General features: G+C 48.1%; 3 protein-coding genes across 4 annotated transcripts; all 3 read left to right on the top strand.

Moving 5' to 3' along the window:
- Positions 1 to 1,543: 1,543 nt before the first annotated feature.
- On the top strand, positions 1,544 to 3,968 carry LOC118696635 (feather keratin Cos1-2-like). Of its 2 annotated transcripts, XM_036398866.1 has the most exons (3): positions 1,544 to 1,580; positions 3,197 to 3,291; positions 3,642 to 3,968. In XM_036398866.1, the coding sequence occupies exons 1-3, from the start codon at positions 1,544 to 1,546 to the stop codon at positions 3,966 to 3,968; spliced, it is 459 nt and encodes a 152-aa protein (XP_036254759.1). The 2 variants fall into 2 exon arrangements, with proteins under 2 accessions (XP_036254759.1, XP_036254760.1); XM_036398867.1 differs by lacking the exon at positions 1,544 to 1,580 and having other exon boundaries at positions 3,255 to 3,291; positions 3,661 to 3,968.
- A 2,195-nt stretch (positions 3,969 to 6,163) lies between these two features.
- LOC118696636 (olfactory receptor 6F1-like) lies at positions 6,164 to 8,574 on the top strand. Its single transcript, XM_036398868.1, has 3 exons — positions 6,164 to 6,204; positions 6,301 to 6,376; positions 7,630 to 8,574. Exons 1-3 carry the CDS (start codon positions 6,164 to 6,166, stop codon positions 8,572 to 8,574), a joined length of 1,062 nt encoding a protein of 353 aa, XP_036254761.1.
- Positions 8,575 to 12,639: 4,065 nt separating this feature from the next.
- Positions 12,640 to 12,945, top strand: LOC118696490 (feather keratin Cos1-1/Cos1-3/Cos2-1-like). The gene has a single exon (XM_036398646.1). The coding sequence runs from the start codon at positions 12,640 to 12,642 to the stop codon at positions 12,943 to 12,945; it is 306 nt and encodes a 101-aa protein (XP_036254539.1).
- Positions 12,946 to 16,008: the final 3,063 nt, after the last annotated feature.

The raw sequence follows: 16,008 nt of genomic DNA, 5'->3' as shown, positions 1-16,008 counted from the left end.
TTCACCAATATGGTCACAGAGGAAGGGCAGCAGAGGAGGCCACTGCAGCTGTCTCCCCCCCAGTGCTGCATAAAGGACAGCAGTCACCTCTCTTGAGCTCCTGGCCACACCTGGTGCAGTGGAGCTGGGGATATAGTTGGACTTCTTTGGCACAAGGGAATATGCACTTTCCCTTTTCAATTGCATGAGTTTCCCATCAGCACATTTCTCCTGCTTGCTGAGGTCCCTCTGGATGCTGGCCTGACTCTCTTCCCAGTTTGATGTTGTCTGCAAACCTGCTGAGGGTCCACTCTGTCCCATCAACCACATCACCAGTGAAGGTGACAAACAGGAGCCATCAAGTCCTGACCATTTGGGTGTACTGGTCTCCAACTTTATTTTGTGGTGCTGATCACTGATGCCTGTGCCTGGCCAGTCACTTTTCATTCTGTCTCACTGTCTGCTCATCCAAAATCAACAGCTTCTCTCTGAGGCTCCTACAGGAATCCACACAAAATGTCAAAGGCTTTGCTCACCTCCAGGTAGAGAAGATCCAGCATTCTTTCTTCCTCACCATTCTGTCACATCTCCACAGCACTTTGTCAAGAAGATCAGGCATAACTTCCCCTTAGTAAAGCCACACTGCCCCGCTCCTGGTTACTTTCTCATCCCTGCATGCCTTGATTAGGACAGCTTTCCAGGACTAGCTGCTCTATCACCTTCTAAGGGGCTAAGGTGAGGCTGAGAAGGCTGTAGCTCCCTGGTTCTCCTTTTCCCCTTTTTGAAGACAGAAGTGGCATTTGTTTTGCTCCAATATCCAGTCACCAGGCTCAGCTGAAGGTAACCAAGAGTGACCTGGCAATGACAGGAGCCAGTTCCCTCACTACTTGTGTCTACATTCCAATAGGACTTAAATATGTGCAGTTTGCTAAGGATTCACTGCCCTGATCTCCATCCTGACTTTACCCCCAGTCTACATCTGGTATTCCTTAAGGCCAGTCTTGCTAATAAGGACTGAGGCAAAGAAGGCCTTCAGCACCTCAGCTTTTTCTCTACCCTGTGTCACCAGGGCCCTTGTCTCATTCAGCAGCAACTTTCCTTACTCTTCCTTTTGTCACCTTTGTCCTAATGGAAGCCCCTTTATCATGCCATTTGCCTTTCCTTCTTACAGCTGAATAAAACCTTCCACCTTTTCTCCCCCTTTCTGTATCCCTGCTGCACGACAGGAGAAGGCAAAGCCAGCCACCTGAATTGTCCTGGGCTCTGTGTTTGGTGGGATACAGTCAAACCCAGGAACAAGGCCACTTCTTTAAGACAAAGGCTCCTAAGATCCCAGTGGAGTGACCCAGACTGACATAATTTACTTTTAATGGACTCCTGTAGTGTGTGAGTCCTGTGCTGACGCTGATGTGTTTTGATGCAGAAATGCTTGGGCCTCTCATCTGTCATGCAAAAGATTCCTTCATTGAGGAATGTGCCAGAAATAAAGCAGGAAGTGAAAACACAGCAATTTAAAATGCCAAACCACAGCTCACAGCATTAAATGAGATGGTTTGCATTCAAGATGAATTTGTCAGAAAATGATCACCTCCAGAAGGGATACCTCTGGCAGCCTGAGTCAGTAAAGGTCCATGGTGAAAGCCAGCCCAGCTCTTTTCTCTCTCATCCCCTTCTCTTGCCTCCTTCTCCTTGGGAATCAGGTCAGTCTGAAACCCTTTCTCCTTCTCTGCTTTCTCTAAAAGGAGATCTCACCTCAATGGACCACCCACCTGATTCCAGCAGTCTTCTATGATAGCTCTGTTCCATCACTCCCTCTCCTCAGCTGGACAGAGGAGAGAAAATACAAGAGGCTTCTGGGTCTAGATAAGGACAGGAAAGATCACTCATCAATTACCCTCATGGGAAAACCCAACTCAGATCAGAGAAATTAATTTGATTTATTGCAATCCAGTCAGCTTAGGGTAACGAGAAATAAACCTAAAATCTAAAACCTAAAATCTAAATAAACCTAAAATCTAAAATTTCACTGCTAATTTTCTCCTCTCCAAATGATAAGGATTTGGAGTTGTGGTCAGTTCAACACATCTCTGTGGTTCTTTTGTGCTTAGGAGAAGGAACATTCACACACTTGCCCTATGCCATTGTGGGGAGACAGGACTCCCAAAACTTCTCCAATGTGAGTTTTTCACATGGGCTACAGTTCTTCACAAGTCCTGCTTGCAAACCTGTGCTAGCATGGGCCTGTCACTCACGTGGGCACAGGTCCTGACAGGAGCCTGATCCAGAATGAGGTTTTATGGGGTCATCTGGAGCACCTACCTCCCCTCTTCCCTGAGAGTTGTTTCTCTCACATTGTCTCTCCCCTCTCTTCTGGCTGCTCTTCCACAGTAGGTGTTTTCTCCCTTCCCAAACGTTATCCCAGAGCTGCTTCCACCATCGCTGATGAGCTCAGCCTTGGCCAGGGGTGGATGAGTCTTAAATCCATCTGGTGTTGGCTCCTCCACAACCAAAACCTTGCCATGCAGCCCAAATCCAGAGGGTGCAAGGAAAACAGAGCCAGACACTTCTCTGAATTGCCCAGTGAGGGGACCAGAGAAAACAAGCACAGGCTGGAACACTGGTGTGAAACATAGTGAAGCCCTTCTTATTGTTGAGGGTGACCAAGCACTCTCTGACATTGCCCAGATGACTTGAGGATTCTCCCTCCTTGGGAGGACAAAAGGAGAGCTTTAGGAGCAAGAGAATGAAACCCAACAGTGCAGCCCAAATGCCTGAGATTCTGAACACAAATGAACAGTGGAGCAAGTTGGAAGGAATGGAGGAAAGAGACATGGCATATCATTTTGCAATGGTATCATGGCATATCTTTGGGTGACCAGTCAAGGTTTGAAGCCCTGGGAGCAGCTGCACCCCTTGCAATCAACAAGGCCACAGGCAACAACACCAGTGAGCTCCAGGCCAACTTAATTTCCCTGCATGCACCCATCCAGCACTCAAGCAGAGGATTCTGCAGACACTGACACATTCCTGCCCTGGAAATCCTGAGGCGTCTCAATCTCAGCACTCAGAAGAAGCCTCCATGAAGAAATGTCTATGAATAAGCCAGGAAATGAAAAGGCGGCAACATGGAAAACAAGCACCCAGCCCATGTCATTAGCTGGGATATTTTCCATACATCATGAGTACCTTAAGAAATTATCACTTTCATAGAAGCCACCTTTGGGCCTGGGGCAACTCAGAGTGACTATAAAAGCCAGCCAGAATTCATGCTCTCTCATCCACTTCTCCTGCCTCCTTCTCCTTGGAATCCAGGTAAGTCCAAAGCCCTTTCCCCTATCCTTTTCTGGTGAAGCAGATGCATGTTCCTATAGCCTATGAGAGGTTTTAGTGCTGGTGCTGCTGCTGCTGAGGGGTCAGAGAAGAACTAAGGTCTGACTTAGTGTCAAGGATTTGGCTGAGGGAGCTCTTTATTGAAGAGATATTGCAACACTTTGCAGTACTGTGTCAGGATGAGGCTGAAAACCCCTTTCTCTCACTGCCCAGTTTCTCCCTTCTGGCTTAAGCAGGTACCATTGCAATTCTTGCAGCGGGATGATGGATTCATGGCTGATGGCTCCTCACATGTGCCTGTGCTCTGCTTCCTTCCCTTCCCTCTCTCTCAGGTGCATCTGCAGCCCACAGCCATGTCCTGCTACACCCGGTGCCAGCCCTGCCAGCCCTGTGGCCCCACCCCGCTGGGCAGCAGCTGCAATGAGCCCTGTGTCAGGCAGTGCCAGGACTCCACCGTCTTCATCCAGCCCTCGCCCGTGGTGGTGACCCTGCCTGGGCCCATCCTCAGCTCCTTCCCCCAGAACACCGTGGTGGGATCCTCCACCTCTGCTGCTGTTGGCAACATCCTCAGCTCTGAAGGAGTGCCCATCAACTCTGGGGGCTTTGACATCTCCTCCATCACCAACCGCTACGGTGGCAGCAGGTGCCGTCCATGCTAAAGCCACTGGTGCAGCCCTCATGAGGACCCCCAGAAACCCAGAAGCTGATGCTGGACTGAGGACAGAGCTCCTGGCCATCAAATTCAGAGGTGCTGAGCAACCAATGCTGCTCTTCTGAAGGAGGGCTGGTGGGGCTCTCTGAAACCATGGCCAGTGTTTGCTTTCCCTGCCTTTCTCTTCCACCTCTCTCTTGTCTTCCATACTTCTGGACTGTAAGACTTTCAGAGCCCCTCTGGGGGATCTGCTAACCCCTGCTTGCTGTAGGGAAGGCAGATGGATGTCCCTTTGGCTCTCCAGTGTCTGTGCCAAAGTGGGCCCAGACTTGCTGCAGTTGCATGTGGTCTCTCACCACCACCACCAGTAGCCTCCTCTATAAGGGAACTAATTTCCCACTTCAATGACAATAAAGCTTTGTGCATCTCATCCTCAGCCTCCATGTAATCCTTTTTTGGTGTCCTTGTCTCAAGTTGCTGAGACCAAAAGGTGTTGCCATGGGTGGTGGAGGAAAAGGTGGGAACACCAGTAGACCACTGATTATTCCCAGAGGAAGGGGAGGGTGGGAAACACAGAAGTGGGGCCCATTCAGGCACTGTCCCTTGGAGCTGAGGAAGACATCCCTGAGTTCTCCACAGACAGCAGGGATCAGGCTCAGCCTTCCAACATTTCTGCTCAGATATGACTCCTTGGTCTCAGAGCATGTCCTGCAGATGAGGAGTACAACCCATCTTCAGGACCAGATCTAACAGACTCTCTAGACTCTTCCCACAGTCAGTGATGGGACATCAGGTCACCCAAGGGACTTACCCATCCCAAAGCAAAGCAGGTGTGCCAGGAAATGGCAAGAATCATCTTTCTGGAGACACAAATCCTGCAGCTGACCAATGGTGGTCCTTCTGAACTACCCAGGTAGGACAAGCTCACAGCAGGGCCTGCATTCCTGGTCATGTGTGCATGGCTTGCTTCATTAAGCGATCACAGGTGAACCCAGAGGCTCCAGCACCTCCATTCCATGGCTAAACCCCACCACCATTTCCATGGATAGGACAGATAAATAGTGGGGAGATGGCTTCATGGTCAGCAAATAGGCTCAAGCTGAGAACTTTGTTCCCATTAGCTGCATCTCCACCTCAAACCAAGTACAGGTCAGTTTTCTCTCAACCACACCAAAACCTGGGACACAGGACTTGCAGAAAATGTCTCTGCCGCATCCAACATCTGTGTGATGGTCCTGGACAGTGCAGACAGACTCTCTCTGGAGGTGAATCTAACTCAAGATGTCTAGAGGATGAGAAGCGTGTGTATTTTTGTGTGTGTGGTCTAAGCCAGCTGACTAGTTTATCTTGAGTGTCAACAGAAGAAAAATAGGTGTCTGTAAGGCCTGTATTGCCTGATCTGTAAGAGATCATTTTTTGTAAGGGTTGAACTAAGGCTTGAGAGTGCCTGTTTCTCTCAGCTGATGATGAATGGAGCAAAGATGAGTACCTGAATAGAAGACACCTTTTCTGGAGTCAGGGGAAATAAATTTTCCTCTACTTACGTCTTGTCTGATTTTCAACTTAGTTCCTCAGTTAAAGCTGAAGACAGAGGCCTTAACTGCACTTAAAGGCTCTGAAACGAGGTAGGTGAGTCCTTTACTCCTTTACTGTCTCTGTATCCATGTGCCCATAGTTGCCATTAGTTACTTCTCACCCTGGAGGTTTCTCGACCCCCTGAGTACCCAGCACCAAATGCTTGACCCCAGTCTCTTGGAACATGACTATTTCAGACATTCCCATGCCAGCTGAGTTCCTGACAAGGTTCTCATACCACAGCTGCAGGTAGGAGGCAAACACCCAGCCTAGCAGGCACTTAGGGAATTGCATTGCTGTTCTTTAATTGGCCTGTGTGAAGAGAGAGTACTATTCATCCCTGACAAGCCCATAAGGCTTCCCAGAGGTCAAATTCCCTGGAGCACACCAGAGGGAAAACAGAAAACAGTCTCCAGGGTGTGGCCAGCTGGAGCTTCATTGTGTTAAGGAGGTGGGTGTGGGGATGTTCTTATGCTAATGATGCTGGCGACTCTCTGGTGCATGATCTCATAATATGAAGAGAATTTACACTTTGTGTGTGTGCACACAGAGCTTTCTTTGGTGGAATTACAGTGGTGGCAGTGAGAGGGAAGAAGATCAGGAGTGGAAGCTGTCAGATCCTACTGGATGGAGAGGAAACCAGGTCAGGCAGTTGCCATCAGCTTGAAGTGAGTCAGCAAGGGGAGAGCTGCTCATCCACACACCTTCACCTGAATCCAGAGTTCCCCACAATAAATCTACTTCTTTCCAATGCTCTCCATTAGCCAAGGGGACCATGGCTACCTTGGGAGGATGGTGCATGAAAAAATGTCATTTGGATCATTTCCACTGGCAAATCTGGTGAGTGAAGCCCGCCCAAGACGTGTAGCACAGACTTCCAATGCCTTGCATGTTTAAGGAGAGCTGGTTTAAGGGAGATTTCTTTACCCTTTAAGTACATGAGATTTCTGGTATATATTGCTGTGGAGGAAGATAGGAGAGAAAGGGATTATTCAGGTGGTGATTTAGTCCATCTGTCTTCCACAACCACCTGAAAATATGTTTTCTCTAGAGAACTAATCAAGAATTTTCCCTTGTCTGCAGCAACAGTTCAGCAGAGCCACCTTTAATGGGATTCAACTCAGAGGATTTTACCTTCAGTCTCTGAGGCTGAATATCTCTGCCCAAATTGAGATGTCTAACACCCAGGTGCTTACTGGACTCTTGCCTTACTAGACCTCAGAGACAACCTGGCACTTCTAGAGAGCTTTTTGCCATGCTTTTAGGACAAAATGAGCCATGTTTCCCTCATGCTTTTTCTCTGTCTGTGAAGAAAGAAGGGGGGTAAGCTGAGGAGATGAGATAGGAGTATTTTATTTCACCTTAGATATTCCAGCTTAGTCAGCAGAAATCCTTCCTCTGACTCTGAAATGGCAAAATTGCAAAGAGGTGGATCACACCCCTAGTAGCTATGCTGAGAAGCAAACTTCAGTGAGGGAAATGGAGGTATCTGCAAAAGCTTCCTGTTCTGAGGCTTAAAAGAAAGCAAATATAGGAGACCTTGAGTAGTGACTGGCATACCAACCTGCTGCCCTGTGTGCCTGCAGCTCAGTCTCAATGCTTTGTAATAAACTGACATAGAAGAGGTAGGAAAATCTCTTGCAGTGTCACATTATCATGACAGTATTTGTATTCCTCATTTGATGAAACCACACCTCAGTATTGCCTGCCTTGGAAACTACAAGTTATGTTATTGCCTTCCTATTTGTAACAGCTTTTTCCATAGCTGGAGTGCCTCAGCCTGGTGTCCATAGTTTCCTATATGGGATTTTCATGTCACAGAAGTGACTACATTCCCCATGCTGTAAAGGAGATGCACAATCTGATAAATACTTCTCTAAGTGTTCATTTGTTGGGGTACACCTGATTTTCAGGATTAGATCTAGTTGTCCAAATGTGTTTCATCAGGGGAGGATTTCTATGAAAATTTTAACATAGGAAAAGTCCCATTTTCCTATGCTGTGCACCAACTGCATTTTTGGGGATGGTGAGTTTTTTTTTTTTTCACTACTTGTAGCATGCAAACTTTCACAGAAACTTTTCTTTCTTTGCAGACAGACCTCAACACTTGGAAGGACATGGCAAATAGGACAAGTGTAAAAGAATTCATCCTTCTTGGCTTCCCAGGGTCATGGCAATTCCGAGTCTCCTTTGTGGTGGTGTTTGCACTGATGTACACCCTGACAGTGATAGGTAATGCATCCATCATAGCCCTTGTGTGGAGAAGCAGCAACCTACACACCCCAATGTACTTTTTCCTCTGCAATCTCTCCTTCCTGGAGATCTGGTACACTACGGGTGTTGTTCCCAAAGCCATAGGAGTCATGCTGGGGACTAGCCAGACCATCTCCTTCAGTGTCTGCATCCTCCAGTTGTTCTTTCTTCTCTCTCTAGGCTCCACTGAGTGTTTTCTCCTGTCTGTCATGGCCTATGACCGCTACTTAGCCATATGCTGCCCCCTGAGGTACAGCTCCCTCATGAGCAGTGGCCGCTCTGTTCGGCTGGCACTCAGCTCCTGGCTGGGAGGATTTTTGGCCATTTCCCTGCTGGCCTTTCTGACATCCAGGCTGACTTTCTGTGGGCCAGATGTCATCAATCATTTCATATGTGATATAGATTCCTGCCTTGCCCTCTCCTGCAGTGATACATGGCCTGTGGAGCTGGCAACTTTCCTTGTCTCCATAATTGTTGTGGTGGCCTCCTGTGTGGTCACCTTGGTCTCCTACATGTACATCATCTCCTCCATCCTGCGGATCCAGTCAAGCCATGGCCGGAAAAAAGCCTTTTCCACCTGCTCTGCCCATCTCAGTGTTGTCACCATCTGGTATGGCTCCACCATGTTCCTGTATGTCAAGCCATCAGCCCAGAACTCCCTGGATGTGAACAAAATCGTGAATACCTTTAACACAATGGTAACTCCTTTGCTGAACCCCTTCATTTACACACTGAGAAACAAAGAGGTCAAGCTCGCTCTGGGACGGGCTTTCCAGAAAAAATGAAGTGACTTTTTTCACAGGGCATCAGTTGAACAAACAGATTCATCCCTGCCCTCCCATGACTTCTGCCCTGCAGAAGATCCCCTCTGAAGTGTAGGTTTGTGTGGACATCCCAGGCACTGAGAAGCCACCGCCAATGAGCTCATATCACCTTACAGCCATCTCTGGCTGGGCTGAGCATCAGTTCTGCTCTCCCACCACCCTCTGTTCATTCCCAGGTAATTCAGAATGCCTTCCAGTCCTTTAAAGTGCCATGCTTGGAAAGGGTCACAAACCCTGTCCATAAATGGTTCTGTAACAAAGCTGGAGGAGTGGTACTCCCACAGGTTTCTACCCCAGTTTGCCAAGTGCTTAATTTTGTCAGGGTTTGTCTGAATCTCCTAAAGAAATCCCAGCAACCTTAGGAAACATTGCTTTAGGAAGTAGACATGTGTTTCTCCATTTAGCCTGATGTTTTGTGATGTATCTATGCCACATTCTTGTAGCTATTTCATCAATTCATACTCTGATTCAAGATAAAATTTGGCAATGTCTGATATCTCTACTTATAGCCATTTTTCCTAGCATAAGACTGCAAACAAAATTTGCATAATTCCTCTTCTTTCCTCTCCTTAGTATCTGAATCCACTCTCTTATTTTTAATTAAAATTATGCAAAACAGTGTGCTTCATTCTAGATGTGTCAGGGCATTTCCACATCTAAAACCCCACATCGTTTTTAGCAGTACATAGTTCCACCCATTTTGGGCTTTGTTGTGGAAAAACTTTAATGTGATTGGCAAAGCACTCAAAGGGCAGAGCTGTGGAAGGCTGGCTGGGAAGCAAGCCTCTCTTTGCACTCATTGGGAGGACATTAGCACTTCCAAACAGTACTTGCTTTTTCCCTCCCAATTTTCATTTCAGAACAGATTAACCATGTTCTCAAAGCTTTTCTTTTGGCACACTGACAGTGAGGATAGTCCATGTAACCACTTCATAATGAGGAGGCATCAGCTCCTCATCATGGTAAACACACCTTTATGGAAAGTGTAGGGTTAACTTCACCTGAACATAGAGCTCTCCAATTGAGATGATTGAGTCTGAACTGGACATCTACTCCTCCCTTCTAGAAGCAATGGCACTTCTGGGGGAGATTCCCAAACTTCCTGCATCCACCTGGGCACTTGGCATTTAGTCCTGTACCCAGGCCCAGGCACCACTGCCCAAGGCACAGGCTCATTCCCACCTTTGTCAGCTGTGCTCTTTTCCAGTGGCATTTGGGAAAATGTCTGGGACAGCAGAAAGAGTCTGAGACTGGATTTATCCTCAGACAGACACCACTGCTTGTCATTTCTGCCTAGGAATGATGCACTTTGGAAAGAATTGTGTATTTGGAGTGTTGAAGCCCTGTACAGTCCTGGAAAGTAACAAAAAGGATCAGAAATGTCCAAGAAATCCAAGACATAGTAGAGTGCAGGACACTGTGACCTGCTGTGAATTCCTCATCAAAACTGCTTAGAGCCCTCTGAGATAACCAGCAGCATTCAAAGCCTCACACAGGGCTGTCAGAGCACATCCTTCTCACTTGGGTTGGGTGGGTGAGGCAGGCTATGCTGGAACAGCAGCAGAAAAACAAATGAGTACCCTGAGATTTCTCGGGCAAAGGGGATGATACTCCATGATCAACAGATTCCAATTCAAAGGGTGGGATCCATCTGGAAACTCAGCACCCTTGAGCTGAGTTTCCATAAGAAGTGCTGTAGTGGGTTTGCCCAAAAATAGGTCCCCAGAACCCTTCCTTTAGCTCATGGGAGGAGAGGAGATCACTGAGATGTTGCCAGCTGCTGGACAGAGAAACTGGCACAGACTCAGGAACATGGGAGCTCCCTCCAGCACTGGTGATTTCCCTGAAAAGGAGAGACATGAAAAAGAGTGGGACCACTCTCTGGTAGTAGATGAGTGCAGGAAGAATCTTGTCCAGAGTCTGACTGGTGGCTGTTTTCCACTTGCTGATGCAGGGTAAGGAAGAGCCCTTCCCATCTTGGGCTTCTGCCACAATGTCAAAACCATAAGAGCAATTGTGCTCCCTACCAAAGGCCTCATTCTCCAGCTGTGGCCATCAGTGGAGGCCCATGGAGATGAAACAGGAAGAAGAGCCAGCAGGCTACTTGCTCTGAGAATTGCAGTGCTATTGTAAGCAGAGAACATTGACAAAGCTTGTTTGGCTTGTTAATGGTGTAGCCTCCAATAGGTCTGCACCAAGTCTTGGACAGTTTTTATCATCAAAATCCCTGGATCTAGAAGCAACTGTGAAAGTCACACGAGTATGTGCTTCACAGCACCACAGCATCCACTTCCAGGGATGGGGCAGCCAGATCTTCTCTGGACAACATGTGCAGGGCCTCACCACCCTCAGAGGGAAGAATTTTTTCTTAGCAATTAGTACAAATCTATCCTGTTTCAGTGGGAAGCCATTCCCCCTTGCCCTGTCACTACATGCCCTTGTTAAAAAGAGAGAGTTCATCTCTTTTATCCTCTTTGGGCACTGGAATGTGATTTAAGGTATTCCCAAAACCATCTTCAGGCTAAATACATTCATCTCTCCCAGCCCTGTCTCCATAGCAGAAGGGCTGCAGCCCTCTGAGCAACTTTGTGACCTCATCTAGACCTACTTCAGCACTTTCACATTGGTGACCCCAGAAATGGACACAGCACTCCAGCTGGGGGCTCACAAGAGCAGAGAATTGGGGGAGAACCACCCCTCTATACCTAGTGATAACTCTTCTTCTGAGGCAATACAGTTCTGGGATACAATTCCAGGGCTGTATGTGAACCTTGCAGGTCGTGTCCAGCCTCTCATTCACCAGCACACCCAAGTCCTTCTTGGATGGGCTGCTCTCAGTTTACTCATTACCCACTCTGTGTGCATCCTTGGGGATGACCCAACCCAAATTCAGGACCTTACACTTGGCCTTCTTGAGCTTCATGAGGATTTCATGGGCCCACCTCTCTGTCCTGATGAAGTTGAGGTTGTAGGAGCACAATACACTGTGGGCTCTGCTGAGGACACCTGGGGACAACTGCAGCAGGGCTGGAGCACTGTGAGGAAGTACAAGGAGCCAGACAAGCCCATGACATTTTCTCTGCTGCACAAAGAGGGCATGAGTTAAACAAGCCAGAATTTTCTCTTGATAGCAGAGTTAGGCACGTTGGGGTGAAAAACAGTTGCAGAGTCGATGGACACAGGGAGGGAAGAGGTGACCACAGGGAGAGAAAGAGAAGAATAGGACATATCCTCATGCACAGGAGTCCTTGGGCAGCCAGCTGAGGATTGCTGGAACTCAAACAGCCCCACCAGAGTTATCCAGACTGTAATATCACTTGCCCAGCCTGGGCCCATGCAGTACATAAACTGAGTTTTCTGCCTGCACTGCTGCATTCCTGCCTTAGAAATCCCGGGGCCTTTAATCCCAGGGATCAGAAGAAGCCTTCAATGGGGAACGGGCATGGAACAAACCTGGAAATGAAAAGGCAGCAGTGTAGGAAATGAAAGCACAGCCCATATCATTAGGTGTGCTGGTTTGCATTCAAGATGAGCTTGCTGGGAAATTGTTACCTCTGCAAAGGCTGCCCCGGTCCTGCGGCAGTGAAGGGCAGGTATAAAAGGCAGCCCAAGTCTCTGCTCTCTCATCCACTTCTCTTGCTTCCTTCTGCTTGGGAACCAGGTGAGTCTGAAGCCCCTTCTCTTTCTCTGCCAAAGTGAGATCTCCTCTTGGTGGGTATCTCAACTGATGTTGGCTTTCTCATATTTGGGGATTGGAGCATCTGGTCGTAAGAGAGGAAAGTGGGGAGGAGGCTGGCATGGAGAGAGGCTGGTGATGGTGGTGCCTTTTGCTTTATTTGCCTGGCAGAGAACTTCCTGAGTCAGGCTGCTCTTTGTAGGGCTCCTGGCCCAGTCTCCAGCTTCCCACTCATGATGGCCTTGGCTCTTTTGTGATGGGGTAAATAGGCTGCTCCTCACTCACCCACCCAGCCCTGTGCTCTGTTTCCTCTCTACTCTCTCTGCCAGGTGCATCTGCAGCCTCAAGACATGTCCTGCAACACGCAGTGCCGTCCCTGCCAGCCCTGTGGCCCCACTCCACTGGCCAACAGCTGCAATGAGTGCTGTGTCAGGCAGTGCCAGGACTCCACTGTGGTCATTCAGCCGCCTGCTGTGGTGGTGACCCTGCCTGGGCCCATCCTCAGCTCCTTCCCACAGAACACCGTGGTGGGATCCTCCACCTCTGCTGCTGTTGGCAACATCCTCAGCTCTGATGGAGTTCCCATCAATTCTGGGGGTTTTGACATCTCCTCCATCACCAGGCGCTACGGTGGAAGGAGGGGCCTCCCTTGCTAATGGTGCTGGTCTTGGGAAGTGTCCCCAGGATTTCCAGGCATGGTGCTGGACAAAGGAAGAATCTTCAGGTCATTTCTTTCAGAGGAACTGATCATCTTTAGTTCCTCCTGAATATGCTGGAAAGAAGGACCCAGCTCAGGCACTTGAAAAGCCCTATGTCTTTCCTACATATCTCCTTGTTTCTATTTTCATTGTGTCCTTCTGCTCCCCTCGGCTGCAAGGCTCCTCCAAGCCAGCCTGCACTCTACAGGCAAGGCAGATGCATGTGCTGCATGGACTTCACCATGGCCAAGAGGTGAAGTGTCCTGCTTGTCCCTCCAGATCCCTGCACTGAGGGCCTGTGCTTGTAACAACCTTGATTCCTTCTTTAAACTCAATAAAGATTTTTGCATCTCAGGCTCGGTCTCCAGGTTGTCCTTCCCTCCACATATGCCCTTGCAAGCTCCCAGGGTAGAATGGTGTTGATCCTGGCAGGAGAAAAGGTGACAATGCAGTGAGATCCTTCATCCAGAAAAATGTGAGGTTGGGATACACTGCAGGGGGTGCTATGTGGGGAACAATCCTGGGCCAGGATGCAAAACATCTCCAGCTGAAAGGTGATCAGCCCATTCCCTTCAGCGTCTTTGCCCAGATATACCCCCAACACCTCCTGCAAAAACCTCACGTAACAACTAGAATTTCATGGGAGGTCCTGGAAACAAACCAACCTGCAGGATCATGGGAATTCAGCACCTCTTGCTCTGGTCAGTGCTGTGCTGGGGTAGGCAGAAAATGTTCCCAAAGGATGTCAGAAGTGTGGTTGTGTGGAATAGCCTTGGAGCTGGCCCAAGGCCTCATCTCCATCTTCACTCCACTGCCCAGTCTCAGACCATGGCCAGCACAAATGGGCACAGGCAGCTGGGATCAGTTCCTCATTGCAGCCCTACTGCCACACGTAAGGCCCATGGCAGGGCCCAGGTTTTGGCAGGCATTCAGGCCTGGCATCATTCCCAAGTCAGTGCTGGGATTAACCACTCTGGGCCTCACACTGGGGTCCCTGGGAACCCTCACGGGCCAGGGCAGTCCAAGGACAGTAATGGAAGCCCACAGACCCTTCACTGCTCAGGGGTACCTTGTTGCTCCCAACCACAGATGGAGCTGCTCAGCTCAGCCTCAGGCCCTCACAGACCCTGCTGTGTAAGGTCCTTTTCTGGACCAGTGCTGCTCCAGAAAAGCTCTGTGCAAAGTCATTCTGGACACTCTCAGCAGTATCTGTGAGCTGTCTGTGGCAGACAAGTTTTGTTCACTATTGTCCCTCTTGCTCAGTCTGATGGTCTTGGGCACTGTTTTGATCAAAAGCACATCAGAGGCCTCAGTCAGGAAGGGCTGGATAAACAGAATCTATCCATCCATCCATCCATCCATCCATCCATCCATCCATCCATCCATCCATCCATCCATCCATCCATCCATCCATCCATCCATGATGGAGACTGTGTAAATTGCCCTTTCCCCATCTGGGAGTCTGGAATGCAGACAGGCGTCCTTTTCTTTCAGAAAGTGAGGTTTTAAAGTCCTTTGATGGCATTTCCTCCTCTTGCCTGTTTGACCAATGTCACAGTGATATTTTATGAAAAATCCCCTTGCCAGGATTTCTTCTCCTGGAAAGCTGGGAAGCTTCAGATTCTCCCTGTTTTGCTGCTTTGGAATGTAATTTGGAAAATTGTTTACCCATCATGTGAATTATTTTAACTCAATGACCAATCCCAGTCTAGCTGTGTCAGGACTCTGGTCTGTCACAGGTTTTTATTATTCATTCTTTTCCAGTCTTCTCTCTGTATCCTTTCTCTATAGTTTAGTATAGTTTTAGTATATAATTTCTTATAATATAATATAATATAATATAATATAATATAATATAATATAATATAATATAATATAATAATAAATCAGCTTTCTGAGAACTTGGAATCAAATTCTCATCTCTCACCTTATCCTGGGGACCTCACAACACCACAGACCAATGATAGGTCAGGGTGAGAGAAGTATTAGGGCACTGAACACAACTCTCTTGGCAATCAGGTTCATGGGGAAGCCAAGTTCTGCAGACTGCAGTTCTAATGAATGTACCCTGTGGATAGCTGTTGGAAATCCTCATATTTTAGCCATCCCTTCACTATTTATAGATGGTGGGTAACAGGACTGATGACAGCATGGCACAGAGTGTCCCTAGAGAAAGTTTGGCCTACTAATGTTCAACATTCTTCATTCTTTCCATGATGTGGTCATTGCAGTAATCTCTGAGTTTCTGTGAAGAACATCTGGCTTCACTATTAATGCAGGAATTTAGGGTTTTTTTTCTGTGATGCTCCAAAATTTCTTTTTTTGACTTCCACCCTCAGCTGAAGTGAGTGATTAAAAGGTTGGGATATCTCAGATGTCCACAGTTCCCTGAATGTAGGGAAGGAGCTGATGAAGGCAAAGATAAGCTCAAACAGCAGCTGAAGCATGAAGGGAGCAACAGGAAAATTTCCCTGCATATTCTTCCTGCTGGAGATTTAGGGATGAGTCTCTGAACTCCTCCATCTATTTGGCCAATGTTCTTGTGATGCCCAGCCTCACACAAGACCTGCACTGCTGCCACTGGGTAAATTGCTAATATAGGGGTGATCCAGCTCCTTGCTCTGCCTGGCACCCTTGGAATCCACAACTCTATCTGCCCCACAGGCAGACCCAGGGCAAAAGCACCACTCCAACGTGGAACACTGTGACATCTGCACCACAGAGCGACTGCTGGGGCATCCCATCTGCCAATAACCCTGTTTATTGGCTTCCCCTACCTATTTGGGCCAAGATCTCAGCCTGACACAGCACCAGGCTGATGATCTGGATGAATACATTTGACATTGGCTTAGGCATGAAGGAAGGCTGTGTCCCGCACCTGAAAGTGCCAACAATTCACTGGAAGCAGATCCATTTGAACATAGCCTGAACAAGGAGAGTAAATAGGATTCCTTATTCTTTCTCCAGGATAAACCAAACCCCATCCTTTTGAACTCTCTAGCAGCTGTGTCCTGACCTGGT

This window comes from Molothrus ater, chromosome 27 (assembly GCF_012460135.2).
Source record: "Molothrus ater isolate BHLD 08-10-18 breed brown headed cowbird chromosome 27, BPBGC_Mater_1.1, whole genome shotgun sequence".
NCBI classification, from domain to species: Eukaryota; Metazoa; Chordata; class Aves; order Passeriformes; family Icteridae; genus Molothrus; species Molothrus ater.
This window is presented reverse-complemented; position numbering and strand designations above follow the sequence as displayed.

What these genes read in the sequence shown, in the direction of transcription:
- LOC118696490 (XM_036398646.1), top strand. Translation starts at nt 12,640, where the DNA reads ATGTCCTGCAACACGCAGTGCCGTCCCTGCCAGCCCTGTGGCCCCACT.
- LOC118696635 (XM_036398866.1), top strand. Translation starts at nt 1,544, where the DNA reads ATGAATTTGTCAGAAAATGATCACCTCCAGAAGGGAT. An exon ending in TGATCACCTCCAGAAGGGAT is followed by an intron (nt 1,581 to 3,196) that starts ACCTCTGGCAGC and finishes CATAGAAGCCAC; the next exon opens with CTTTGGGCCTGGGGCAACTC. An exon ending in TCCTTCTCCTTGGAATCCAG is followed by an intron (nt 3,292 to 3,641) that starts GTAAGTCCAAAG and finishes CCTCTCTCTCAG; the next exon opens with GTGCATCTGCAGCCCACAGC.
- LOC118696636 (XM_036398868.1), top strand. Translation starts at nt 6,164, where the DNA reads ATGGAGAGGAAACCAGGTCAGGCAGTTGCCATCAGCTTGAA. An exon ending in GCAGTTGCCATCAGCTTGAA is followed by an intron (nt 6,205 to 6,300) that starts GTGAGTCAGCAA and finishes GCTCTCCATTAG; the next exon opens with CCAAGGGGACCATGGCTACC. An exon ending in CATTTCCACTGGCAAATCTG is followed by an intron (nt 6,377 to 7,629) that starts GTGAGTGAAGCC and finishes CTTTCTTTGCAG; the next exon opens with ACAGACCTCAACACTTGGAA.